This window comes from Anguilla rostrata, chromosome 13 (assembly GCF_018555375.3).
Source record: "Anguilla rostrata isolate EN2019 chromosome 13, ASM1855537v3, whole genome shotgun sequence".
NCBI lineage: Eukaryota > Metazoa > Chordata > Actinopteri > Anguilliformes > Anguillidae > Anguilla > Anguilla rostrata.
In genome coordinates this window covers 3,258,318-3,284,800 of record NC_057945.1, presented here as the reverse complement: position 1 = coordinate 3,284,800, position 26,483 = coordinate 3,258,318, and the positions used below count along the sequence as shown (strand labels likewise).

Sequence of the window (26,483 nt, the reverse complement as noted above, 5' to 3'; positions counted from 1 at the left end):
CAAGGACGTATACACACGACAACAGTAAAGTTCAAAGAGACAGTTTCATGTTATAGAATTTTGGCAACAGTTCCATATACATGAAGTCAGCATTATTTCATTGTTTTTATAGGCGGGATTTTAACTTGAACGGCAGTTAGGCGTACCTTTCATGCTCTTCCCTCACAGTCAATGAATTAGATAATTAGTTGATACAATGCACATATCATGGAAAAATAAAGACACACATTAGGAACTATAGAGAACGGATAAGCGGTAAAGCATATCTGACCTTGATAGTAACTACTCTGTAATCTCTGACCAGGCATAAATGAATAAGCAGTACGCATACAAAATAGGAACATTTTTCTAAAGCCTAATTCAGGACAACCCAACAAAGAACTACAACTCCCTCTATCACGTTGGGCAAGGAAATTGTACGCATGCGCTAATCCGGATGTACATAGAGGTTTTCCTCGTTGAGAAGATTGAGAAACAGCGTGGGACTCCTCTGTAACCAGCCGTCTCGGAACACCAGAAGAAATGCTGTCATTGACATTAAGACAACTTGCACGTGTGAGTGCCAGGACACAAGTTTGATCTAGTTTTGTTGTCTGTGTATGCATGCATGTTATTTTGCTGAAGCAGTGCAGTTGCTAGCTAGCTAGACTACGCACGGATCTTGCGAATATGAGGTTCTTCCAAATCGATAATTATCCAAATGGTAAATTATTGCTATGGAAATGTCAAAAAGTGCTATTCCCCCTTGCTAGCTAATTCAAATGGTTTTGGTTTTGACAATGGCAGCTTGCTTCCTAGCTCCTTTTTTTCCGATATCTGATTTATTTGGTCTCTGTCTTGACAGGACATATAGCTTGTTTGGAGCTTTACGAAAGCATGGCAAATTAGCTTACTGTACTTAGCAACGTATGAATTATTGTTCAGTGGATGTCATTTGTGACGGGAGTGACTGAAATAATGTTCAGGCTGTTGCTAACTGGCTAACACGATCTTTCGGCCTTCGGTCGGGAGTGTTCTTGTAATGGATTTGACCGCACATAAAACTTTTATGCTTCGCTTGCTTCTCGCTATAAGACCTCACTCGGGACTTTCTCCCCTGCTTTATCAGACTGGGATTTTAATTAATTAACTAATGTAATACCGAGCAGCTGGTTAGCTCGCTGACATGTTCGCCAACTTGACTTCAGTACTGAGTTGATTGCAAGTTGATGTGCTTTGCCAGGCGTTAGTAGTTTTCAAAGCCACGCTGGAGCAGGTTAGCCTTAAATAACCCGCTACTGGGAGCTCAGACGCACTATTCATTTCCAAGAAACAACTTCGTACTCAAACTATTTCGTTACACTGGTCCTTATGCATTTATGTGCGCGTTATGTGTAAAGGCTAACAAGCCATATAAAAGTTTGCTCACACACACAGACACACTAAGTAGGTAGACAGCCAACCTGCATAAGCTAGTGAGGCTAGTGTTCAGATGATGCAACTGCTCGGGGTCTCTTTCATCATGTGTGTGTCCCCGTGTGTGTGTGTGTGTATGTGTGTCCGCTGAAGCATCATGAAGATGAAACCATGCTACAGCATAGGTGCTCGCATTTCTGTGTATAGTCGACCTACGTTGATATGCCCACATTTTGTTGCTGTATAATTTCACGACGATGGTTTGCTTACAAAACATGGGTGAGGCCGTGAACATTTACAATAGGCTGGACAGAAACGTGCACGATAGCTAGCGACGTGGTAGTCATTAAGGGTCCTAGGTGAATCCAAATGTTGTATGAAAGATGTTTATCGCAAGGCCTTGAGTGTGATTGCCCTGCCTCATCTGCTTTATTTGGATATTTTAACAACGCTTGGTTCCTTTTAACTTGGAAATTTGTCACAACATTAGGCCCCTTAAGTTGGCGTAGTATTTAATTGTAGTAGACTAAATATTGTGCAAAATACGACAAAGTTCAAATTCAGAAGTGCCAGAACTTATGTTATAAACTGGTAGACTCGTTTGCTTTCTAGTTTCATGCGGAAACCACTTAATGAAGTTCGTTACAGATGTGTCCGTAATCTACTGCGAGCTGCGCGAGATGCTGAGGTTAAGGTGGTGAAAGTGGTGAAGTCACAGCTTCTCCAAGTCTGCATCTTTGGAACAAGGGTGGACTGAAAACATTGTTTCCCTGTATATCACGCGTTTTTTCTTTGGTGTCCTACCGTGATTTCATCCAGATGAAGGCAAGGTGCCCGGTGACATCTGACACTTTGCGGAGAAACAATTAATTTCTTGCAGTGGGAGGGAAATATTTGCCAAATTAATGTGGCTAATGTAGGAAAAATCCTAAATGGGTTTCACAAATGTTTGCCATGGAGACACTTTACTAAGTTTGTAGGCTATTGGTGGGTGAGGAGGCCTACTCTTTATCTGTGCATTAGCTTCTGCTCTTGAGCTGTACAGTGATTTCAGAAGTGCTGTGTTGATTGTACCAGTGAGCTGCTAAGGCAAACTAATTCATTCATTGGCAGATGGTGTTGTCTGAACTACTTCACATGGTAATGTGGACTGGATGCAACTGTCTTGAATGAGACTTTCTGCAATCACTCTCTGCCTAGCAATATAATTTAACAGTAGGCGTATGCCCCAGTACCTATTTGAGCTCATGGTAGTATTTTTTTGGTGCCGTGTCAGAAAGGTTTGGTGCTCAATTGGGTCTAAATGAATGAGTTTGTGGAAAAAATTGTAAATCTGGGTAAACATTCCCGAGTGGCTAGAAATTCTCCATCCACTGGCCACTCTGGATGGCTCTCAGGGGTTTAAAAGTTTGTTTTCTTCTTTCCTTCCCATCACGCATTAGGCATTCTCTGCAGTTTTACTCCGTATTTGATGTTTTTTTCCGGCCATCTGAGGTCAATCGCAGTTGCACCAGCGAGTGCCTGCACGTTGCTAGTCAGTTTCTCACACGCTGGGAATTTTGGACGATTTACCTCGGCGGTCAGGTTTCGCGGGTTTTCGTGATCAGCGGGAGGCTGCCAGTCGGCGGGGAAAAACAAAAAGCCGCGTCGTGGTGCGGCGAAGATTAGCGGGTCCGACCCGTAGCGCAGTAGCACAGAAGCCGCACTAAAACGAGAGACGCGGAAGACGTGAGAAATGGAAGATGGGGATATTTATTGAGCTGTTGAGAGAATCAGAGCTCATATTTGACCGCGACTTGACTTGGCGGCATGACGGCCACCCCCTGTCCAATCCCAGACCTCGGCCGCAACAAACAACAGAGGCCCGAAGAGCGGACAGAACTTTGCTTGCAGGGTTCGGAGAAACAGTCAGCGGTTTTTGTTTGGGTTTTATCCACGCTAATAAAATAACTGTTAAATTCGCAGAGGGTAGCTCAGTCTCATTCCTGGAATGGTGCTGGCGTACTCAGAGGGGAATCCGATGTCATCCAGATTTCAAAGCTCGTGGAGGCGCGTGTGCCCAGACTCCTCCCACTTTGCAGACCCCGCCCTCGGGACGAAATAAAACGCAGGTGGCGATGAGTTACAGCCTGAATGTGCTTTAATCTAAAGTGCTAACAGCTCAGATATCGTGGCAGTTTAGATTAAAGCAGTATCTGAGTGTTCCGTGCGTAACCCGGTATTTGCTCAAGTATTGAATTAGTTCAAGATGGCAAACAGTATTCCTTGCTGACATAAGGGAAACAGGGATAAATCCATAGCCTTCTCTGCAGTCCCTAATTACAGAAATGTGATTAGGCCTCATGCGCGCGCACGAGACTCCTTTCATGGTAATCAGCCAATCAGATTTAAAAACACGTGAGCGGTGTTTGTGAAGTGATGCAATGGTGCACCAGTGAAACCTGTAGTAAGTCTGTTTCATATCGGTGTGGAGCTGATAGATAGATCAGAAAATGACCTCCACGGCTTAACACAAGCTTTACTCTATGACTTAACACCAGCTTTAATCCATGACTTAACATCAGCTGTACTCCATGACTTAACACCAGCTTTAATCCATGATTTAACACCAGCTTTACTCCATGACTTAACACCAGCTGTACTCCATGACTTAACATCAGCTGTACTCCATGACTTAACACCAGCTTTAATCCATGATTTAACATCAGCTGTACTCCATGACTTGACACCAGCTTTACTCCATGACTTAACACCAGCTTTACTACATGACTTAACACAAGCTTTACTCCATGACTTAACACCAGCTCTACTCCATGACTTAACACCAGCTGTACTCCATGACTTAACACAAGCTTTACTCCATGACTTAACACCAGCTGTACTCCATGACTTGACACCAGCTGTACTCCGTGACTTAACACCAGCTTTACTCTGCGACTCATTGCCAGCTTCAGCTCCTGAACACTGACGAAGCAGCTTTGATTGCGGACTGGAGCTTCAACCCAAAATTGTTTATCATTTTTTCCTGACCACAGGACCCTTCTCAGTTCTCAGATTGTCCTTCAGTGTAGTTGTCCTTGGCTGTGGGAACGTACCCTTTACCCAGGCCATAGATCATCAGTCAGCCGCTACAGTCAGTCCTTGTTATTGTATAGTGCTGAGCTATTGAGCCAGTCGTTACACAGTGTGTCAGTCACCCTGGTGACTGCGCCAGTCTGCAGGTAGCAGTTAGCGAACTGCGTTAGCCATTCCGGGAGGGATTTAAATATAGATTTGAATTATAGGGGACAGGTGTTGAATAGGAGGCTAAAAAAAAGGTAACTTTGCATTTGGGCATTGAGCAGACACCCTTATCCAGGGAGACGTTCCCAGCGCGCGGTCCTTTTACACAGCTCCGCGTTTACTGGAGCGGTTTGGGACGAGGACTTCGCCCCCAGGCGCCGACCACAGCACCCCACCTGGGAATCGAATCTCCCCCCTCCTGAGTTACGGGCCCCGGTTCCTCCCCATTATACTGCCCTGCCGCCCGGCACTTTGGAGCTCTGATTTAGAGGCCGCACTCAAGCGTTCGCTATTACCGCTAGCCCCAGAGCTACGGGCTGGGCCGGCCGTCTGCCAAGCCGCCAGGTTGCAAATAACCGGCCAGCCGGTTCAGACGGGATCCGATCGGCGCGGTCTGCTCTCGGCCTCCCCCTGCGCCCCCCCCCCCCCAATGTCATTATCTGCACTCTCTCAGAAGAGCTACAGTCACATGGTCACCACACAATTAACCTGTTACCATTTGCTTAATGTGCCCCCTAGAAGTTCCAAAGCTCAGACCTGCACACGGCCAATCAGCTGTGAGACCCGGTTTAGCTCAGAACTGCACTCAGCCAATCAGCTGACAGACTCATGTTCACACCCCCCCCACCCCCCACTCTTCTACTTTATGAGGTAAAGACAGGCAACAGGACAAGGACTATCCACTGAACTCTTATACTCTCTGTCTGTTTTTTCCCTCTCTCTCTCGCTGTCTTTCCCTGTCTCCCTCTATCCTGCTCTCTTTTTCCTGTCTGTGTTTGTTTCTCTGTCTCAGACACACATTCACACGCATTGACCAACTGTAATGTATCCTCAGTAATACTGTGAAACACTGTAAATATTAACACCGATGGTCATAACATCTGGTTATGGCCTCTAATGGAGTTTGCTCCAGTATTAACAGTAATAAGTTATCGCTCATGACCTTGTCTTGCGAGACTAAACTCTGACTGCACTGCTGATTAATTTGAAGCATGTGTGAAGTTTCCCCCGCTCACAGATCACATTGGACTGCTTATCTGCCCGGCCTGTCTGTAGCTGAGCGATAGATCAGTTTAGAGGGGACTTTGGCATTTTTACGAGCTTTCAAACGGCCATTCAGGGTCAAGCTCAATCAGGAACATACTACTGATAATCCTGGTGGCCTCAATGGTGCTGCTGTGTCCACGGCAGGACGATTTAATGGGGGTTTTGTTGCTTTTGTGTAACCGGAGAATGTGATTAGGCACTGGACTTCTGTTCAAATCGTATCTTATGGTAATAATAGTGTACAGTCAGCCCGTTTGAAAACTGTTAGCGGTTGCGCAGTTAGCCTAATAATCCAATGAGGGACACTGTCCAACTTTTGAGGGTGTGGAGGTACTGTTTGAAGTCCTCATTTCTCAAAGCTGGCATGTTTGAAACATGATCCATTGGCAATAAAGTTTCCATTTGTATATCTGCCTGCTGGGCTATGCTGTTAATCACTGGTTTTAGTCATGTGACCCCGTGCTAGTGTCTATGCAAACTGTGGCTGCTAGCCTCACAGCTCAGTTGTCAATTGGCTGTTCTTCAGGGTGGTATGGTTACAGTCAGCTGTCGATTGGCTGTTGTTCAGGGAGGTATGGTTACAGTCAGCTGTTGATTGGCTGTTGTTCAGGGAGGCAGAATTACAGTCAGCTGTTGATTGGCTGTTGTTCAGCGAGGTATGGTTACAGTCAGCTGTTGATTGGCTATTGCCATGGGAGGCCGGATTACAGTCGGCTGATTGGCTGTCGTTCAGGGAGGCAGAATTACAGAATTACAGTCAGCTGTTGATTGTCTGTTCTTCAGGGAGGTATGGTTGCAGTCAGCTGTTGATTGGCTTTTGCTAAGTGAGGCAGGGCTATAGTCAGCTGTTGATTGGCCGTTGTTCAGGGAGGCAGGGCTACAGTCGGCTGCGTTGTCCCTGTCTGAGTTTGACTGTTTTGTTCTGTCGGGCAGTCTGCATGCGACAGGTGCATGTGAAGTTCCGTCCACCGCAGGCGGGGAGTCGGGGGGTTGGGGAAGGGGGGTTGCATGTGACAGCACAGTCTTCAGTGGGTAGCTCATGCTTTTCTGGGCTCTCTGGAATCAGTGGGTCTACAACATCAATGGCAGTAAAAAAAAAAAATGCTGATTCCACTTTTTCCACGCATTTCTTTTTTACTGCTTTTCACAAATAAAGGAATTGAGTGATTAGCTCAATTAAACAGGAGTTTCTCCAGAAGCACCAGCTGACTGTGATTAGATCCTGCCTCTTCTCACTGTACTCAAGCCAGCCGTCAATCATACCGTCTCTATGGCAATTGATTAATGACATTGTGTGACATGACTTGGCGTGAAGTATTGGAACAAAATATTCGATGCCTGAATCTGTTTTGAAATGGCTGTTCTGCTCCAAAACTGAAATTGGCCCAATTTTAAGGTCAGTTCCGCACAATCTCTTGAGCCCAATCAAGATATGCTGCGAAAGATTGGCCAAAATAAAGGGTAATGATGTGTAACCACCTGGGTTTCTGATGTGGCCAGACCGGGGCTAGGCTAAGGGCACATAAAAAACGCCAGACTTCTGCATTAAACCAATCAGAGCACTTCAGTTGCTGTTCTGTTTTTTTACCCAGCATCCCTGTTTGTGGCAAAAGCAGCGAGGCGAGTAGTTGGCCGGGTCGTTTGCGCAGAGCCCGGCGGTGTCAGGTGTGCGGGCAGTCTGGCTCGCCTCTGATGAAGCCGCCTCTGCTTTCAGACGAATACGTGCGTGCCGTGGAAAGATACGAAGAGTGTCTGTGAAAGATTTTGTGTGGGTGTATCTGTGAAAGATGTTGTGTGGGTGTATCTGTGAAAGATTTTGTGGGGGTGTATCTGTGAAAGATGTTGTGTGGGTGTATCTGTGAAAGATTTTGTGTGGGTGTATCTGTGAAAGATTGTGTGGTCATTTAACAGCCTTGACCAGAACAAGAGCATTTATTTTATCGACCTCCACAAAATGTGATCAAACCACATTCGGGCAAAATGAACAACTGAAGCACACTGCGCTATTTTGAATTCAAATCCTTAAAATTATACAATTATACAAAAACATTATTAGTTGTTTTTCTGTCCTCCGCTCAAAGTAAATGGACAGGTGTGGTAAGGGATGTCCTATATGTAATTAGAATAAACTAGAAGTTTCTACATTGCATGTGTTTTCAAACCACCGAAGTGTTCATAGAACAATAGAAAAAGAAACGCTGTGGTATATTCATAAGGTAAATGTGTTATCTAGTAGAGTCTAAGTTTCAGAACTTATTGCACAGAGCAAAGGTCGATACCCATTCAAGGCCATATTACCGGTTTGAAATGGTTCTTTTTTCTTTTTTTTTCCTTTTTGATCTTTGGACCGTGTTTTCACCGACCTGGCGCTGGAAACATTATTAATAACGAGGAGAGATTTTTTACTTGATTTACTGATTTTTGTGTTAACCCAGGGGCATTGCGTAAGTCCCACTAGAAGAGTGCCAGGCCTGTAGAAATCGCCCTGGCAGGAATCCACCGTTAAAAATAGAAGGCCCAATAACCGCTGAAGCTTCCCATTAAAAATGTAAGAGCTTACTCTTACTTAGGGTTTCATAATCGGCGCTGGCATATTTAACTGTACTTCGGGGATGTAAATGTGCTTGTTTCCTTTTTCTCTGTGTTTACATTATCGCTTTTATCATTGTTATAATGATTTTTTTTAATGGGACCTTACCTAGTACTCGCACTACCTGCTGTGAGAAAAAAAATAATGCATCAGCTAAGGTCCTTTAAACTCTTAGCGAAGGTTTAAGATGCTTAGTCTTAGTATGTTAAACCTTTGCAGTATAATTCCAGTCTTAAATGTTTAAGAGACCCACTTAAGGCATTGCTGGTTGGCTCATCTTCTTGAGGCTTTGTTCCAGTTTGTGGATGGGCTTCACGGTCTGGTATCTGTTAAGGCAATGCTTCAGTGTGTGGATGGGCCCCATGGTCTGGTATCTGTTAAGGCTCTACTCCAGTGTGTGGATGGGCCCCATAGTCCGGTATCTGTTAAGGCTCTGTTCTAGTGTGTGGATGGGCCCCATGGTCTGGTATCTGTTAAGGCTCTGTTCCAGTGTGTGGATGGGCCCCATGGTCTGGTATCTGTTAAGGCTCTGTTCCAGTGTGTGGATGGGCCCCATGGTCTGGTATCTGTTAAGGCTCTGTTCCAGTGTGTGGATGGGCCCCATGGTCTGGTGTCTGTTAAGGCTCTGTTCCAGTGTGTGGATGGGCCCCATGGTCTGGTGTCTGTTAAGGCTCTACTCCAGTGTGTGGATGAGCCCCATGGTCTGGTGTCTGTTAAGACCCTGTTCCAGTGTGTAGATGGGCCCCATGGTCTGGTCTCTGTTAAGGCTCTGTTCCAGAGTGTGGATGGGCCCCATGGTCTGGTGTCTGTTAAGGCTCTACTCCAGTGTGTGGATGGGCCCCATGGTCTGGTATCTGTTAAGGCTCTGCTCCAGTGTGTAGATGGGCCCCATGGTCTGGTATCTGTTAAGGCTCTGTTCCAGTGTGTGGATGGGCCCCATGGTCTGGTATCTGCTCCAGTGCCAGCTGTGATCCAGTGCATAATTAGCGTGAGTGACACCCATGGAAGGAGAGGTCTTCAGACAGCTAGGGTTGCACCATCTCACCGCACTCCAGCGCCCCCTGCTGTTTGACCAGGTGTCCAGAATTCTGCCTGGCGAGCCGCGAAGGCGGAGACTTCCTCCGTCTTCCTCTTCCTCCCGAGTTGGACTGCGGAGCGCGCAGAGCCTCTGGGGGACGTGGCGTGCGCCTCTCTCTCCAGCACCCTGCGCACGCCGAGGCTGTCCAAACAAACTGAGAGAAAGCGGGAGAGAGCGTGGAAATACATTTTTAAAAGGTTTTGCGTGTGTTTAAACGGCGCGGTTCCCAGACGGGTGCTTAGCGCAGGCACTGCGTGGCGTGTGCGGCGCAGTCCCCGGCCCCCCCCCCCTCCCTCCCTCGCTCCCTCGCTTCCCCCCCCTCGCTCCCGTCCTCCGGTTCACGAGTAGAGGGCAATTTGTAGTGGCTGCTCTCCTATTAGTCTGTGACAGAGCGATGGGGAGCTGGCGTCACTCTGAGTGATACCCCTCATCTGTTGACACCCCCCCCCCCACCCCACCCCCACTATCCGTTCTCCATCTCCCGTGTTCTCGGATGATTGTTGTTCCGCAGAAAGCTGATGGACAGCGGTCGTCTGTAAAATTGACTTCCCTTCCGAAACGGGTGAAAATAACAAAAGTAATAAGGGGAGAGCGAGGTGCTCTCGTTTTTCCTCTCTCCGTCTTACTCCCCCTCGCTTTGAGGTCTGGTCGTAGACGCCGACCGCGTCCGCTCGTCGCCGCGCGCCTGGTATCGCCTGCTTCCGTTATCGTGCGGAACAAAAGTCGAACAAAAGCCTGCATTTCGTCTGCATAAAACGCGACCAGCCAAAATAATGTCTGTCTTAAACGCGCTTCTACAGACGTTTCTACTATTAGCAATGCTTTTATCAAGTCAAATTTCCCATTTCATTTAATGCGAGTGGCATTTCATTTCTTTATTTGTTAAATTGGCGAGCGTAGCGCTCTGATGTGGGGAGGAATCCTCGTGCTAACGCGGACACCTCTCCCCAGCTTCCTTTTGGCCATTTTCCTCTTTTAGATATAGGCTATTTGTTACGGGAGTTTTTTGGTCGTTTCCAGGCATTGCCTTTCATCCTGGTTCTTAAATGCTCGGTAAGTGTTCGGGCCAAATGTCCTGTACTCGTTAATTATGCGCGTTATCTAATGGAGCCTCTCTTTCTGCGGAAGCTTCCGGAACCCGGGCGCTGGTGAGCTCTGGAGCCGCCCATCCCTGACGTCGCCAGCTGGCGATGCCAAACGAACGGGTGACTGATAAACCATCTGGAGAGCCAGCGCCACACCGGCCCGGCACCGGGCCTCGCCGAAACCGGGCCCGCTCCCGAGCCGAGACCCCAGCTCAATGTGTGTGGGCCCCAGAGTAATGTGTGTGGACCCCAGAGTAATGTGTGTGGACCCCAGAGTAATGTGTGTGGGCCCCAGATTAATGTGTGTGGGCCCCAGATTAATGTGTGTGGACCCCAGGGTAATGTGTGTGTGTGGGCCCCAGTGTAATGTGTGTGGGCCCCAGATTAATGTGTGTGGGCCCCAGATTAATGTTTGTGGACCCCAGGGTAATGTGTGTGTGTGGGCCCCAGTGTAATGTGTGTGGGCCCCAGGGTAATGTGTGTGTGTGTGGGCCCCAGTGTAATGTGTGTGGACCCCAGGGTAATGTGTGTGTGTGTGGGCCCCAGTGTAATGTGTGTGGGCCCCAGTGTAATGTGTGTGGGTCCCAGAGTAATGTGTGTGGACCCCAGAGTAATGTGTGTGGGCCCCAGATTAATGTGTGTGGACCCCAGGGTAATGTGTGTGTGTGTGGGCCCCAGTGTAATGTGTGTGGGCCCCAGTGTAATGTGTGTGGGTCCCAGAGTAATGTGTGTGGGCCCCAGATTAATGTGTGTGGACCCCAGAGTAATGTGTGTGGGCCCCAGAGTAATGTGTGTGGGCCCCAGATTAATGTGTGTGGACCCCAGAGTAATGTGTGTGGACCCCAGGGTAATGTGTGTGTGTGTGGGCCCCAGTGTAATGTGTGTGGGCCCCAGTGTAATGTGTGTGGGTCCCAGAGTAATGTGTGTGGGCCCCAGAGTAATGTGTGTGTGTGTGGGCCCCAGTGTAATGTGTGTGGGCCCCAGTGTAATGATGTGGGTCCCAGAGTAATGTGTGTGGGCCCCAGATTAATGTGTGTGGACCCCAGAGTAATGTGTGTGGGCCCCAGAGTAATGTGTGTGGGCCCCAGATTAATGTGTGTGGACCCCAGAGTAATGTGTGTGGGCCCCAGAGTAATGTGTGTGGGCCCCAGATGAATGTGTGTGGACCCCAGAGTAATGTGTGTGGACCCCAGAGTAATGTGTGTGGGCCCCAGATTAATGTGTGTGGGCCCTAGCGTAATGTGTGTGGGTCCCAGAGTAATGTGTGTGGGCCCCAGCGTAATGTGTGTGGACCCCAGAGTAATGTGTGTGGGACCCAGATTAATGTGTGTGGGCCCCAGAGTAATGTGTGTGGACCCCAGATAATGTGTGTGGGCCCCAGCGTAATGTGTGTGGGTCCCAGAGTAATGTGTGTGGGCCCCAGCATAATGTGTGTGGACCCCAGATTAATGTGTGTGGGCCCCAGAGTAATGTGTGTGGGCCCCAGAGTAATGTGTGTGGACCCCAGAGTAATGTGTGTGGACCCCAGAGTAATGTGTGTGGGCCCCAGATTAATGTGTGTGGGCCCCAGATTAATGTGTGTGGACCCCAGGGTAATGTGTGTGGGCCCCAGAGTAATGTGTGTGGGCCCCAGTGTAATGTGTGTGGGCCCCAGTGTAATGTGTGTGTGTAGGCCCCAGAGTAATGTGTGTGTGGGCCCCAGTGTAATGTGTGTGTGTGTAGGCCCCAGAGTAATGTGTGTGGGCCCCAGCATAATGTGTGTGGGCCCCAGAGTAATGTGTGTGGACCTTAAAGTAATGTGTGTGGACCCCAAAGTAATGTGTGTATTGAGTACTGCATACCGTGTGTTGAGTACCGTGTGCCGCGTGTTCAGTACTGCATGCCGTGTGCCGCGTGTTGAGTACTGTGTGCCGTGTGTTGAGTACCGCGTGCTGAGTACCGCGTGCCGCGTGTTGAGTACCGCGTGCTGAGTACCGCGTGCCGCGTGTTGAGTACTGCGTGCCGCGTGTTGAGTACCGCGTGGTGAGTAACGTGTGCCGCGTGTTGAGTATCGCGTGCTGAGTACCGTGTGCTGTGTGTTGAGTACCGCGTGCTGAGTACCGTGTGCCGTGTGTTGAGTACCGTGTGCGGTGTGTTGAGTGCCGCGTGTTGAGTACCGTGTGCCGTGTGTTGAGTACCGTGTGCCGTGTGTTGAGTACCACGTGCTGTGTGTTGAGTGCCGCGTGTTGAGTACTGCGTGCTGTGTACTGCGTGACGCTCTTGCTGCTATTTAAATCAAGGTCGCCGGCAGCTTCTCTCCCAGCTGAAGCGTCGGCCAGAACAGACCGCAGGAGCGGAACCTTCCAGAACGCTCGGGTCACTGGGGGTTTGTGTGGTGAAAGAGACGCGTTGGCTTGTCTGGTTTCGCTTATTTTTTAAAACTGGTGTTTTGTTCCACGGTGTATAAATTTACCTTTTTTTGTTGGTTACTGGCACATTGACAAATACTTTTTTAACAAATAGTTTTGATGTTCAAAACATTGCAGTGTTAAATATATGGGAGCTAAAAGATCAGTGTGCAGGCAGTTCTTTTTTCCACATTGACAAATACTGCCACCTGGTGGGCTGGAGGAATTGTTCTGCTCACTGTCATGCTTCCAGCTTGAAACGGGTCCTGTCAGAGTGCTCGTTTTGCCCCCAGTTTTCTTTTTTTATTATTATTATTATTTTTTAAAGCATTTAAAAAAATTAGAGCATCAGAGCATTTTTAAGGACATCCAGAGGACAGCATTGCACCTCAAATTGGGACATTGCCAGATGTCCCCAGGACGTCCTGTGTTAGCAGGTCTGCCTCCAGAATAAAGCTAGCGTGGGGCAGGTACCCAGAACCCCATTGGAGTGTGACTCATTTTGCCTGTGCGTCAGGCCACAGTTTAGAACCCTACAGCTGCCTAGCGCCTCTTTAACAGCCTGCGCAAGACTGCGTTAATTTATTCGGCTCGTTGCCTACAGGTGATAAATTTGCCAGAAGATTAACTTTGGTTTCATGAGCGCTAATGACACAGCAGCACAGCGTGCCGCCCTGTAATGTCATAACAACCAATGCTGTCATTTCAGGAAGAAACCGCTCATGAAGATTCATGGGTACTGAAGTTCACATTTAATAAACTACAAATTTACATGCATTTTGTTTTGGAGTGTGCAACCTCATTGTGCTTTTCACTTGGCAAATATAAATGAAAAGATTAGAAACGAGAAATTTACCAGCATTTGCATTTGTGTTCTACTTGGTGATTGTAACTCTCATTTGGTATTTAAACCTCACAGCAAATCTTGCTTTTAATCTTTGGTAGAATTTGGACAAAACTTAATTCCCACCTCTTCCGTGGCATCTGTGAAGGCAGTGCGACTTCCTTTCCGTCCGCAGTTCCTTGACCCCAAAGGCCATTCCGACAGCTGAAGTAAACTTAAAGGAAAATAGCTGTTAGCTGTTAACGCTGAAGTCTGTTTATAAATATAAATTGTTTATGAATATAAATAATGAATGTTGCGTGTGTGAGTTGTTTGTAGCTGACCCGTGACCCAGCCTGTCCTGCGAGTCCCCTCCTCACTGCTGCGGAGTGGCGGAGACCGCGACCGCTACGCCGGCGCCTTCGGGACCGGAAAGTTCCGCCGCCGAGCTGCCGCTTGTTTATGTGGCGCGTCAGCCCCCAGCGTCCCCACGGCGCGCGGAGACAGCGAAGGACAGTTCCCGTCAGTGCTTAACGACCCGTGTGATTCCCACCCCGCGGGGGGGGGGGGGCGTCTCCTCTCGGTCGGGTCGGGCGGGGCCATTTCGGGACGGCTGACGGCCGGGTGGAGGAGCTAAGCCTCCCCCCACCCCACCCCCCACCCCCCCGTCTCCCAGCTAATACCCTCCCCAGGCCCCTGACCTTTGACCCCTGTGCCAGGGCCGAGGGGATAAGAAACGCGCTCTCATCTCCATATTACAGTGTGAGCTCTGCACAGACCTCGTATCCAGAGCCATAACACCAGTCTTTCTCAGCTCTTACAAGTCTCTCTGTACTTCCTTCTCCTTATTCGTCGCTCACGGTCTATATTCAAACAAATCGTGCGAAGTACGCCGTCTGTCTGCGTCCGTTCGTTCAGTGCCCGCTGTGGAGCCCTGCTGCTTCCTCCGCCGGTGGGTCCCAGTGTGCCTGGCGCTGACTCGGAAACAGGAAACAGGAAGCAGGCAGGGTAAGGGTAAGTTCAGTAAGGAGAGAAGCACGCAGCGGGGTATGAAAGTGTAGGATGTGCGTTACTAATAAGAAGTAAGCACGCTGTGATTGACAACATATACAGCTACCTACTGCTAAGAATTCAAACTGTGAATATCTTTATGGAACAGACAAGCGCAGTGTTTGGTAATTAACAATGCCACTGTTTATGCACAGGTAATTTATAGAATGTGTACAGCCACGTGTATATAGATGACTGGAAACCAAAGCTAATTTTAATGTCTTGTTCTGGTTATTTATTCATTTGCTTTATCTATACTTTTCATGTAAAACACTTGCAGCATGCAAGAAAGTGTTCTACTAATATAGTCATCATAATAATAATAATAATAATTATTATTATTATTGTTATTTATTACATCAATGAACGCTAGGACCCCAGAGATAGTGGGAGCAGGGATTTGAACCACTGAAGACTTCTCTGTTCGTTGCTGCATTGTCCCCTGTTGATATCCATCGTAAATACACTTTGTTTTAGAATTGATTTCTTTTTTACAAGCTTGCACGCTCGTGGCCAGGACGTTTATTTTTAGGTTTATTTTTTTGACCCGCTTTGAGAGCGCTCCCTGTGTCCGCTGCGTGACCGGTCTTCTGTAGATGCAGTCGCAGCCTTACACCACGAGTCGCAGTTTCTCCTCGCTGTCCCGCTAGATCTATTTAACGTTACGGAGAAGTCTGGGCTAGCTAGCTAACTCATAAATCACTCTTTGTGAAAGAGTCCCTTTAGATCGCTGGATTATTATTGCAGTTATTTTCAGATGAATTTGGCGAGTAATTGGGGATTTTTCTTTTTTTATTGTCAGCGTGGATGCAGCTGTTCAGTTGACCTCTAAATGTCGGATGGTTTCATGATGCACTCTTATGTCCTTTCAGTGAAAGTTCTTTGCTACGGACAGATGCTTAAACAGCCCCCCCCCCCCCCTTATCGCACTGCTAACCTGCTTGCACTTGTTCTTAAGGAATCAACGCAAATGTTTGAATTGAAAAACAATTTTTTTGTCTGAGGCTTTTGAGAAGTCATTTTCTGTGGTCTGAGGGAAATGTGTAGATTATGAAAACGGCTCTAACTTCTTTGCACCTTTTTAGTGAAGCTCTCTACTGACCCTCTACCACACATCTACTGACCCTCTGCCTCACATCTACTGACCCTCTACCACACATCTACTGACCCTCTACAGCACGTCTACTGACCCTCTACCGCACATCTATTGACCCTCTGCCTCACATCTACTGATCCTCTACCACACATCTACTGACCCTTTACCACACGTCTACTGATCCTCTACCACACATCTACTGACCCTCTACCGCACGTCTACTGACCCTCTACCACACATCTACTGACCCTATGCCTCACATCTACTGGCCCTCTACCGCACGTCTACTGACCCTCTATCGCACATCTACTGACCCTCTACCGCACATCTACTGACTCTCTACTGACCCTCTACCTCACATCTTCTGACCCTCTACTACACGTCTGTTGTACTTCTGCCACAAATCTACTGGCCCTCTGCCACAAATCTACTGACCCTCTACTGCACATCTACTGACCCTCTGCCTCACATCTACTGTCCCTCTACCGCACATCTACTGGCCCTCTACGTCTGTTCAGTATCTGTACTGCAGCTCTCAACCCTACATCTACTGCCATGCTAATTCATATGCACACATCTCTGCTGTATCTCTATTGCATCTCTAGCACACTCTTTACATTCCTTGCTTGCATTGGTTACCTGCTCCTCTCTGAGCCTACAGAAATTTATCTGAGCCAGCTGTGCTGTGTGGAGAGCATTGCAAAATCCTCCTTTAGCTGTCATAATTAATAACTATGTCACGAGAAATAATTAATACATTTTTCATCAGAAACAAAGGCCAAGCAATCACAGAGAAGCCCCAAGTTTGAAGGAGTGAGGCTGTGATGCAGGACTTAGGTTTTCGTGGCTGTCATGAAGATTTAGAACTTACTTACATCAAACAAGCATAATTGAACCCGTGTAATTTTCATAACGCATTTCCCTGTAATTTACATAAATAATGTTCCAGTGAAACCAGTGGGGATCAGCCCTGGTGTCTTATTAGTGCAGGACTTCGCTGTGATGGAAAGACTGGGCGGGAGGAGGAGGGGGGGGCGGGTCCCGTAGGAGCCCTCATAGCGGAGTCCCACACAGGACGAGACCCCCAAATTCCCGCTCTGGGACCCCTAATTGTACTACATCATCGTGCTAATTGTTTTTTAATAACCCCATTAAAAGGAAGTTATACATCACATTCTCACATTACAGTTGAAGGTACTGATTGGCTATTGGGTGGGTTTGGTGGGTTTGGGGGGTGGGGAAATGTGTTAACACCGAATCAGACGGTATATAGTGATGGCGGTCGCCATTCTAGTCATTGGAGCGTCCGCAGGGATCAGGGCTGCATAACGGAACGCAGCAGCGGGGGGTGGGTGGGGAGGGTGGGGGCGGGGGCGGATGGGGGGTGAAGAGGAGGAAGGAGAAGATATCAAAGGAAGAGCAGAGCCACGAGACGTCTGAAGTGTGGAAATGGTTTCCTCCGGCAGGGTGGGGGGTTTGAGGGGGGTGGCCTGCGCGCGCCCCCCCCCCCCCCCCCCGGGCAGAGCTGTGCGCAGCGGCAGGGAGCCCCTGATCAGATAAGCAGAAGAGCCGCGTTCGCGCGCCGTGCCGCTACGCTGGGGCGGGGATGGCGGGAACGCTGCCTCCCGCTCCTGCTGATAGAGGCGTGACGGAGCAGCCTCTCTGATTGCTGATACCCCGCACGCAGCTGGGCTGCCTGGAACTGCGTTACTTATTACAGAGCCGCGCCGCGCCGGGTGGAGGTGAAACACGCAGCTCAAGGGCTTCTGCGCCGCCACTGCGCTAGGCTAGGCTAACCGTTCCACAGGCTGATTGGGAAAAACACCCACTGTGCTAGGCTAGGCTAGGCTAACCGTTCCACAGGCTGATTGGGAAAAACACCCACTGTGCTAGGCTAGGCTAGGCTAACCATTCCACAGGCTGATTGGGAAAAACACCCACTGTGCTAGGCTGAGCTAACCGTTCCACAGGTTGATTGGGATAAATGCACACAGTTGCGCTAGGCTAGGCTAACGGTTCCACAGGTTGATTGGGATAAATGCACACAGTCGCGCTAGGCTAGGCTAACGGTTCGACAGGTAGATTGGGATAAATGCACACAGTTGCGCTAGGCTAGGCTAACCGTTCCACAGGTTGATTGGGGTAAAATGCACACAGTCGCGCTAGGCCAGGCTAACGGTTCCACAGGTTGATTGGAATAAATGCACACAGTTGCGCTAGGCTAGGCTAACCGTTCCACAGGTTGATTGGGGTAAAATGCACACAGTCGCGGTAGCCTAGGCTAACGGTTCCACAGGTAGATTGGGATAAATGCACACAGTCGCGCTAGGCTAACGGTTCCACAGGTTGATTGGGGTAAAATGCACACAGTCGCGCTAGGCTAGGCTAACGGTTCCACAGGTTGATTGGGGTAAAATGCACACAGTCGCGCTAGGCTAACGGTTCCACAGGTTGATTGGGATAAATGCACACAGTCGTGCTAGGCTAACGGTTCCACAGGTTGATTGGGATAAATGCACACAGTCGCGCTAGGCTAACGGTTCCACAGGTTGATTGGGATAAATGCACACAGTCGCGCTAGGCTAGGCTAACGGTTCCACAGGTTGATTGGGGTAAATGCACACAGTCGCGCTAGGCTAGGCTGACGGTTCCACAGGTTGATTGGGGTAAATGCACACAGTCGCGCTAGGCTAGGCTAACGGTTCCACAGGTTGATTGGGGTAAAATGCACATGGTCACGTTTCCCCTGTAGATACGGGGCCCGGTGATTCCCAGGTGTTCTTTGTTTTGGCCGATGCGTTTCACAGGGGAGAATAAAAACATCTGCGGGTAATGAGTCTGTACGCGGCTCAGTTCGGGTGGTACTGTAACTCTCGCCTTCTGGGATGTGTACCCATGAGAGTGTTTTAAGGGCGTGGCTGTGGCCTTGATTTAGCTGGACCTCAGTGTAATGTGCACCCCAGGGATTTTAACTGGATTTTTGTCCCCTTTCCAGTATGATACTGGTCCAGTATATGATACTGAATATGGCCAAATGCAGGCACTGTATTAGGTGTTTGTGTTTAGTACAGCTTTTGTGCAACGAAACGGCAAATCAGAGCCTTTTGTTTAGTCCCCGCTTTCCCGTCAATAAACAGCCTAAATGGTGTTGCGAAGAAAGATCGTTGCTGTTTGTTTTATCACGGCGCGAGAAGAAAAACGGGCAGTCAGAATTGTTTTTGCCGTTTTGCTTCGCCCGTAGATGGAGGCGGTTGCTGCCAATAATGTGAGCGGGAGCGTGATCATTTAATCTCCTTTAGTTTTCACGTTTCATTAGCTGGCTAGATGGGTTCCACACAGACAACTGCAATTTGTGCCGTTCCCTGAGACAAACACGAAAAAGCTCTCTGATACGCGGACTCCTGCCTTTACAAGTGTCACAGAGGAACAATTGACCATTGACCTCCGAAAGGGATGGGAAATGGAGGGACAGTTGACCTTTGACCTCTGAAATGGAGGGACAGTTGACCTTTGACCTCTGAAATGGAGGGACAGTTGACCCTTGACCCCTAAAGGAAGTGAAAGGCTTTGATGGTCAGGGCGGAGGTGGGCCTATAGCCTACAGCAGTAAATGAACGTAGAGCACAGACCAGCGGATTCGCTAGCCAGAGCTCCCCTGCACTCGAATGAGGCCATTGGTCACTGTCTCCCAAACTGCAGCCATATCACATACACCCCCTCTCAGTGTAATTCAGATATTAATTCTCCATCTTTCTGTGTTATTTTATATTGATAATGACTGTTTTTATTGTCTTTAACCTACTGCCATTGGAAACCCATTGAGTGTTTATTGTGGGAAATACTCTTGACTTTACGCACTGTGTGAAATGTGCAGGGCACAGAGTGTTTTTAGTTGTTGTCTTTGTGTAAGAGTGATTATTCTTGAGTGAACGGGGCTAACGGCGGCTATCGGAGCGGCAGCCCCTCGCTCCGCCCGCTCTCTTTAGGCCGCTCGCTGAGTGTGAGCGCGGCGTGTGTGTCCTCTTCAGACGCCTTGGCGCTGGGCTTCGGGCGGGCGGGCGGGGGGGGGGGGAGGGGAGGGAGGGAGGGTTGACGTGTTGCCAAGCGATGGGATTCGTGTTCCAGAACTCCGGGGACGGAATGCTGAAGTGTGCACTTTTTCAAAAACATTTTTTTTTAAAAAAGGTGCCCCTTTGAGTCGTGTCAAAATTGAAAAATAAAAAACGAAAATGAGAATTGGAACCGAAGGTGCCGCTAGGAGCTCCGGCCTGTTCCTTAGCGACGCCTGCACAGACGGGTCTTCCACGCGAGGAGCGGACTGCTCATCAGTGTCAGAACCACAGCGCTTCTAGAGAGGAGAGGTTTTAGATGTCACCATTCGGGTTTATAACCAGAACTGCTCTGAAATGCATAGAATTGTGAAAGCACTGGATCTGGCTCGATTCGTACTTTGAAAACTTCTTGAGGTGCGAAAATTAAAGTAATAACTGTTCCGTAATCCACGAAAGTAGAAATTCTTCTCTGCGAGTTTGAGAACAGGTTTTTAGAAAAGCTCTGTTTTGTGACCTTTTGAACACAGTGGTTTGGTAAGAGTCTGTGTTGGGTCCGGTGCTCATGGAGAGACAGTATTACACAACGCTGCGTGCTGGCGTGTGCGCTGTCCTGATAAGGGATTATGGAGCCGATAGGGCGGGAGGGGCCCCGGACGTTTTCGTTGCTAACGTTTGATAACCTTTGAGTGTTGTACAACTGGAGTGTGTGGCCGGCTAATCTGACCCTCGTGGAGAATTGACTGTGTTTTCTCTCTCTCTCTCTCCCCCTCTCTCCTCCTCTCTCACCCCGCCCCCCCAGCCCCTGTGCCGCCGCGCCCCGGCCCCCGCCTGTTTGGGGGCGCGGGCGCAGCACTCCCAGCCTGCCTCGCGGGCGGCGGACTTCGAGAAGCCGTGGACGGGGCAGGACAGCCTGGCGACCGACGACCCCGAGATGTGGGACCTCCTGCTGAGGGAGAAGGACAGGCAGTGCAGGGGCCTGGAGCTCATCGCCTCTGAGGTGAGATCTGTGAAGGACAGGCAGTGCAGGGGCCTGGAGCTCATCGCCTCCGAGGTGAGATCTGTGAAGGACAGGCAGTGCAGGGGCCTGGAGCTCATCGCCTCTGAGGTGAGATCTGTGAAGGACAGGCAGTGCAGGGGCCTGGAGCTCATCGCTTCTGAGGTGAGATCTGTGAAGGACAGTGTAGGAGCTTATTGCTTCTGAGGTGAGATCTGTGAAGGACAGTGTTGGAGCTTATCAACTCTGAGGTGAGATCTATGAAGGACAGTGTTGGAGCTTATCAACTCTGAGGTGAGATCTGTGAAGGACAGTGTTGGAGCTTATCAACTCTGAGGTGAGATCTGTGAAGGACAGTGTAGGAGCTTATTGCCTCCGAGGTGAGATCTGTGAAGGACAGGCAGTGCAGGGGCCTGGAGCTCATCTGTGAAGGACAGTGTAGGAGCTTATCAACTCTGAGGTGAGATCTGTGAAGGACAGTGTAGGAGCTTATTGCCTCCGAGGTGAGATCTGTGAAGGACAGGCAGTGCGGAGGCCTGGAGCTCATCGCGTCCGAGGTGAGATCTGTGAAGGACAGTGTAGGAGCTCATCGCCTCTGAGATGAGATCTGTGAAGGACAGCGTATGCGCTCATCATCTCCGAGGTGAGGTCTATGATCTTACCCAATCAACTTGTGGAGCAGTACGGTTGGGGGTAAGACAGCTGTGACATCACCTCCACAAACCGTGCATCACGTTACAACCAGCCAATCGGCAGCAGGCCAAAGGCAGCACAGGTTGCTGGTAGTACTGCCCCTACGCAGCGATTAGCGATGCTGCACCTGCCCTATATCAGTGCCATTATCCCTCGTTAGATTTTCAGATCCTAAATGTCTCAAAGGCAGAGGCGGGGAGTTTGGATTTGCTATAAGCTCTGATACATCAAAACCTATTGCAGTCTTATGCCCTATTCAAGCCGGATTAGTTTCACAGAGGGAGGCTGTGTGATTTCAGTGATTACCCACAGGATGCCTGATTTTAATTCAGTGTGAATCTGCAGCGTCTACTTTTTTAGTCCTGAATGTTAAAACACGGGAGCGAATTGTCTTACACCTCCGAGGTCCTTCAGTGATATCGGTCCAGTTCCGGTCCTGCAGTGATGTCATTACGTATGGAAAGTGTTTGCCTGTGTTGTTTTGGGGGACAGGGAATCGGATTTGAACTAGCCGCTTGCAAGCAAGTTCAGTCAATTGAATTGATCCATCCATTATGTATTTTCTAATATTTCTTTTTGGTAAGTTTCAACATGAGCCGTTTGATCAGACCAGACAAATATAATCTGATCTAATGAGTAATGCTTTAGCTCAAAACTGCACCTTCAAATCCTTGTGCTTTCACATCCTGGTCAGTTCTGAGGATCCCTTAATGACTTCTGAAGTTTGAATCAACTGCCAATTTGATTTTATGTTGAACTGATGTTACAGTAATATATGTTAAGATTTATTTTATTTATTAGTATTTATTTTCGACGAAAGTACGGCAGGGTGCAAAGTCAGAGGACAGTGGTTTTATGGTTCAGCCAGTGATAATATTTTCCTATCCCTGGATTCAGTTGTTTCTGTATGAACTGCTAAGGAATATTTTTTAAAAATAGCTTTTAACTGGAAATTGTTAATTTTAAATCTTTGTCTAAATAATTATGTTCATACCCAGTCATTATTTCACATGGAATTATAATTACGGGGGACAGGAGATCGACTGAGGTGTGTGTAAGGTGGCTGTGATGTAGCGAGGGTGCATTTTGAGCTTGACTCCGTATGGTTGGATGAACGCAGTCGTCAGAATGTAAAAATGTAGTAGAATTACAGAAACCTGTCTGGATAGACCGGGAACACTCAGGTGTAAAATTGTGACATTTCTGGGTTTTGGGTGAATTGTCCCTTTTAAACTGTAATTTGATTTGAACGTGAAGGACGAAAAGTAAATAAAAGCCATTGAGCCGTCCTGTGTTCAGAGGCTCCGCCCCCTTCGCCCCGCCCCTGCGGCCGATGTTCGCGGGAGTTCGAGCGGTGACCGACGGGGGGGGCCGTACGTCCGTACCGCCCGGCTGCCTCGTCCCCCCCCCCCCAGAGGAGCGAATGTTCCCGTCGTGCTTTGGCACTCGCAGCGGAAAGGAAAAGAAAAGAAAGGGAACAGGAGCGACAGAGAAAGGGAAATAAAGTTGCAGAGATTGCATTTCCAATTCTAATGCGGGCGCCCGCGCCCCCAGCGTGACAGGCCCGCGCGGGGGGGGGGGGGCGCTACCTGCGCCGCTGTCTCCCCTGATTTCCGCGCAGCGGTGAGGCCCTCATTAGCATGCCCCCGCGGGCAGCGCCATGTCGGCGTCAGCGTGTGGGGGGGGCGGGGGGGGGGGGGGGGGGGGGGGGGCTGATGAGGTGAGAGGTGGTGTCAGCCCGCCACGTCGGGAGCGTCTCTCTCTCTCTCTCTCTCTCTCCCCCCTCAGGCTCAGGATTAATTTCCTATTTGTCCTCTTAAAGAGCTTACCGCCGCGGCTCTCCGCCGGAGCCGCGTGAACTCCGGGGCGCCACAGGGGGCGCCAGAGAGCGCAGTCGGAACCAGGGACCGGGAAATATGTCCCCACGTCGCTGGCCTGTAAGGCAGGGGTAGTGGCGGGAGGAAAGGGCGTGGCTGTTGATCGTGTGTGGTGTGGTGTCCGTCTATGTGTGAGTGTGGTGTGATGTGTGCTGTGTGTGTGTGTCGGCTGATGTGTTGTGCGTATGTCTGTGAGTGTGTGTGTGTGTGTCCTCTCTGTTGATGCTGTGTGTTTTTTCTCTGAATGACAGAATTTCTGCAGTCGTGCTGCACTGGAGGCCCAGGGCTCCTGTCTCAACAACAAATACTCAGAAGGCTACCCTGGGAAGAGGTGAGTCCTGTGCTACGTTACTGTGCTAGCATTACCTGGCTGGCCAGGTGCTTACCTGCTGGGCTTTACCTGCTGCTCAACCTGGCTCACCTGCTTTAGCGTGCTGTGCTCAGATTGCTTTACCTGTGCTGTGCTCAGAGTACTTTACCTGTGCTGTGCTCAGAGTACGTTACCTGTGCTGTGCTCAGAGTACTTTACCTGTGCTGTGCTCAGAGTGCTTTACCTGTGCTGTGCTCAGAGTACGTTACCTGTGCTTTGCTGAAACTGCTATCCCTGTGTGCATTAGTACTGAGCTGCACTACTTAGCTTGCTCTAAACTGGCCCTAAATGACACTCATTACCAGTGTTCACATTAGCAATACTTTAGTGCTTTGTTTTAATTTAGCATTTATTTGATAGGGTTAGATGCTTGACTAATAATCCAGTGGACTTGTTGCTTATGTTAATTTCCAGTGCTTCAAACGGTAAAAAACATCCAGCAGAAAATGGTTCAAACAATATAGAATTGAAACTGTCACAAAAGAGAGTAGAGACTGCAGTTATGATTGCATTTCTCATTGCCTTTGGAAATGTTGTTATATTTCCATTTCAAACAGTAAAAATCCATTTTAATCTGTAAGTATAGCACAGCAGTACAGTTATTACAGTAACTGTGCATCAGTTTTTTAATTGAAACTTTTTGTTAGCAGGAACTCTGTATTTGTAATCAGCTGCAGTCAGTGATCAGTTTTTCTGTCAGTAATAAGCTGTAGTCAGTGATTAGTTTTTCTGTCAGTAATAAGCTGTAGTCAGTGGTCAGTTTTTCTGTCAGTAATAAGCTGCAGTCGGTGATCAGTTTTTCTGTCAGTAATAAGCTGCAGTCTGTGATCAGTTTTTCTGTCAGTAATAAGCTGCAGTCGGTGATCAGTTTTTCTGTCAGTAATAAACTGCAGTCGGTGATCAGTTTTTCTGTCAGTAATAAACTGCAGTCGGTAATATGATGCAGTCGATGATCAGTTTTTCTGTCGGTAATATGATGCAGTCGGTGATCAGTTTTTCTGTCAGTAATAAACTGTAGTCGGTGATCAGTTTTTCTGTCAGTAATAAGCTGTAGTCGGTGATCAGTTTTTCTGTCAGTAATAAACTGTAGTCGGTGATCAGTTTTTCTGTCAGTAATAAACTGTAGTCGGTGATCAGTTTTTCTGTCGGTAATATGATGCAGTCTGTGATCAGTTTTTCTGTCAGTAATAAAATGCAGTCGGTGACAGTTTTTCTGTCAGTAATAAACTGCAGTCTGTGATCAGTTTAACGTGCAGAGCCGGTCAGGACTGAGTTGTGCCGCTGTTCCCTCCCAGGGTGAAACGTTCTGAATCAGTGCATGTGCCCTGCCCCCCCACCCCAGACCCCACTCTGGAGTTTCACCCACACTGCCCTGCTTTGTTACGTTCCCTCTCACAGAGCCCCGCCCCTGAGTCCTCCTCCTGCAGCCATACTGGCTGTAGCTATAGGCAACCAGGCCTGTCCACCATGTTATAGCCTAATCACCCTGTGTTTGCTGGGAAGTTATTTTCTTAATATTGAAAGGCTCTTTTTTGTATAAACCTGTCCGTTGTTTACACAAACGTTCCTCTCTTGTTGGTTCACTGTCTTTGTATTGAACTTGAGCACACACAGATTATTATGGCAGCTCACTTTGCAGTGCCTCCCAAGTGTGATGCTTTACTTCACCTTCAGTTCTCAGATGTGTCCTCGTTCCGTGGTCTTTGCGTTCAGTAAACGGGGGTCAGAACATGTCTGTCTGGGGCAGTCTTACACCCCCCCCCCCCACCCGTCTCCAGTTACGTCATTCTCCTGTTGTGCTGTGCTAAAGATTAGGAGAAAAATAAATATTAAACTTGAACCAATCTGTAGGTAGATGCTGTGCCCAGTTCTGCCTAATCCTTCCGTTTAGAACAGAAATCGGAGGCTGAGTTCTTAAGCAGGGGGTCAGAATGGCGTGTAATTCCTCTCCATGGAGCCGAGGGTCGAAGGAATCCGCTCCGGAGCTCGGTAAAAGTGACTTTGGCGTGTGCGGCAGCTATTTTGGCGGTGTGTTGAGCCTGAGGAACGCCAGGCTGCCCGTCCAGCCTCGCTGTGTGGCGCTGTTCTTAATGGAGGGGATTCGAGGGCGAACCTTTTGAAGCAGGGAGGTGTGTTATGGGACTGCCAATACGCAGTGAGAGAGTTATCCGAGCGGTCCTTAACGCGACTCACCTGGGGGAACACAGACCACCACCGTTCCTTTTAACAACGGCATTTTCATGTGGTCAGTGCCTGCATCCCACAGTGCACCTGTTTCTCAGCCATTTGTTAATACAGCCGTTACATTGGCAGTAGTTTGTGGACTCCTCGTCTTCATGAAGTTTGTAGGCACTCTGGCGGTATTTGTGTAGTTCTGTACTGAAGTTTGTGGACTCCTCGTCTTCATGAAGTTTGTAGGCACTATGGCGGTATGTGTGTATTCTGTATTGCAGTTTGTGGACTCCTCCTCTCCATGGCGGTTTGTAGGCACTATGGTGGTATTTTTGTAGTTCTGTACTGCAGTTTGACGACTCCTCTTTATGGCGATTTGTAGGCACTATGGTGGTATTTTTGTAGTTCTGTACTGCAGTTTGACTCCTTCCTTACATGGCGGTTGTAGGCACTATGGCGGTATGTGTGTAGTTCTGTACTGCAGTTTGACTC

General features: G+C 48.7%; 1 protein-coding gene and 2 long non-coding RNA genes across 6 annotated transcripts in view; 2 read left to right on the top strand and 1 right to left on the bottom strand.

Moving 5' to 3' along the window:
* Window positions 1–400: 400 nt before the first annotated feature.
* Window positions 401–26,483, top strand: part of shmt2 (serine hydroxymethyltransferase 2 (mitochondrial)) — a 44,093-nt gene continuing 18,010 nt past the window's right edge. The window contains exons 1-3 of one of the 4 annotated variants that reach the window (XM_064304633.1): window positions 401–555; window positions 20,685–20,882; window positions 23,701–23,780. In XM_064304633.1, the coding sequence (XP_064160703.1) occupies window positions 523–555; window positions 20,685–20,882; window positions 23,701–23,780 (311 nt within the window). In that variant the 5' untranslated portion in view covers window positions 401–522. The other 3 variants (XM_064304635.1, XM_064304634.1, XM_064304637.1) reach the window with 3 other exon arrangements.
* LOC135237479 (uncharacterized) lies at window positions 8,806–14,748 on the bottom strand. The gene is made up of 3 exons (XR_010324839.1): window positions 14,032–14,748; window positions 13,835–13,922; window positions 8,806–9,546 (listed from the first exon to the last, which is right to left on the bottom strand). It is a non-coding gene; the product is annotated as an uncharacterized LOC135237479 (long non-coding RNA).
* LOC135237481 (uncharacterized) lies at window positions 21,051–22,499 on the top strand. The gene is made up of 2 exons (XR_010324841.1): window positions 21,051–21,382; window positions 21,437–22,499. It is a non-coding gene; the product is annotated as an uncharacterized LOC135237481 (long non-coding RNA).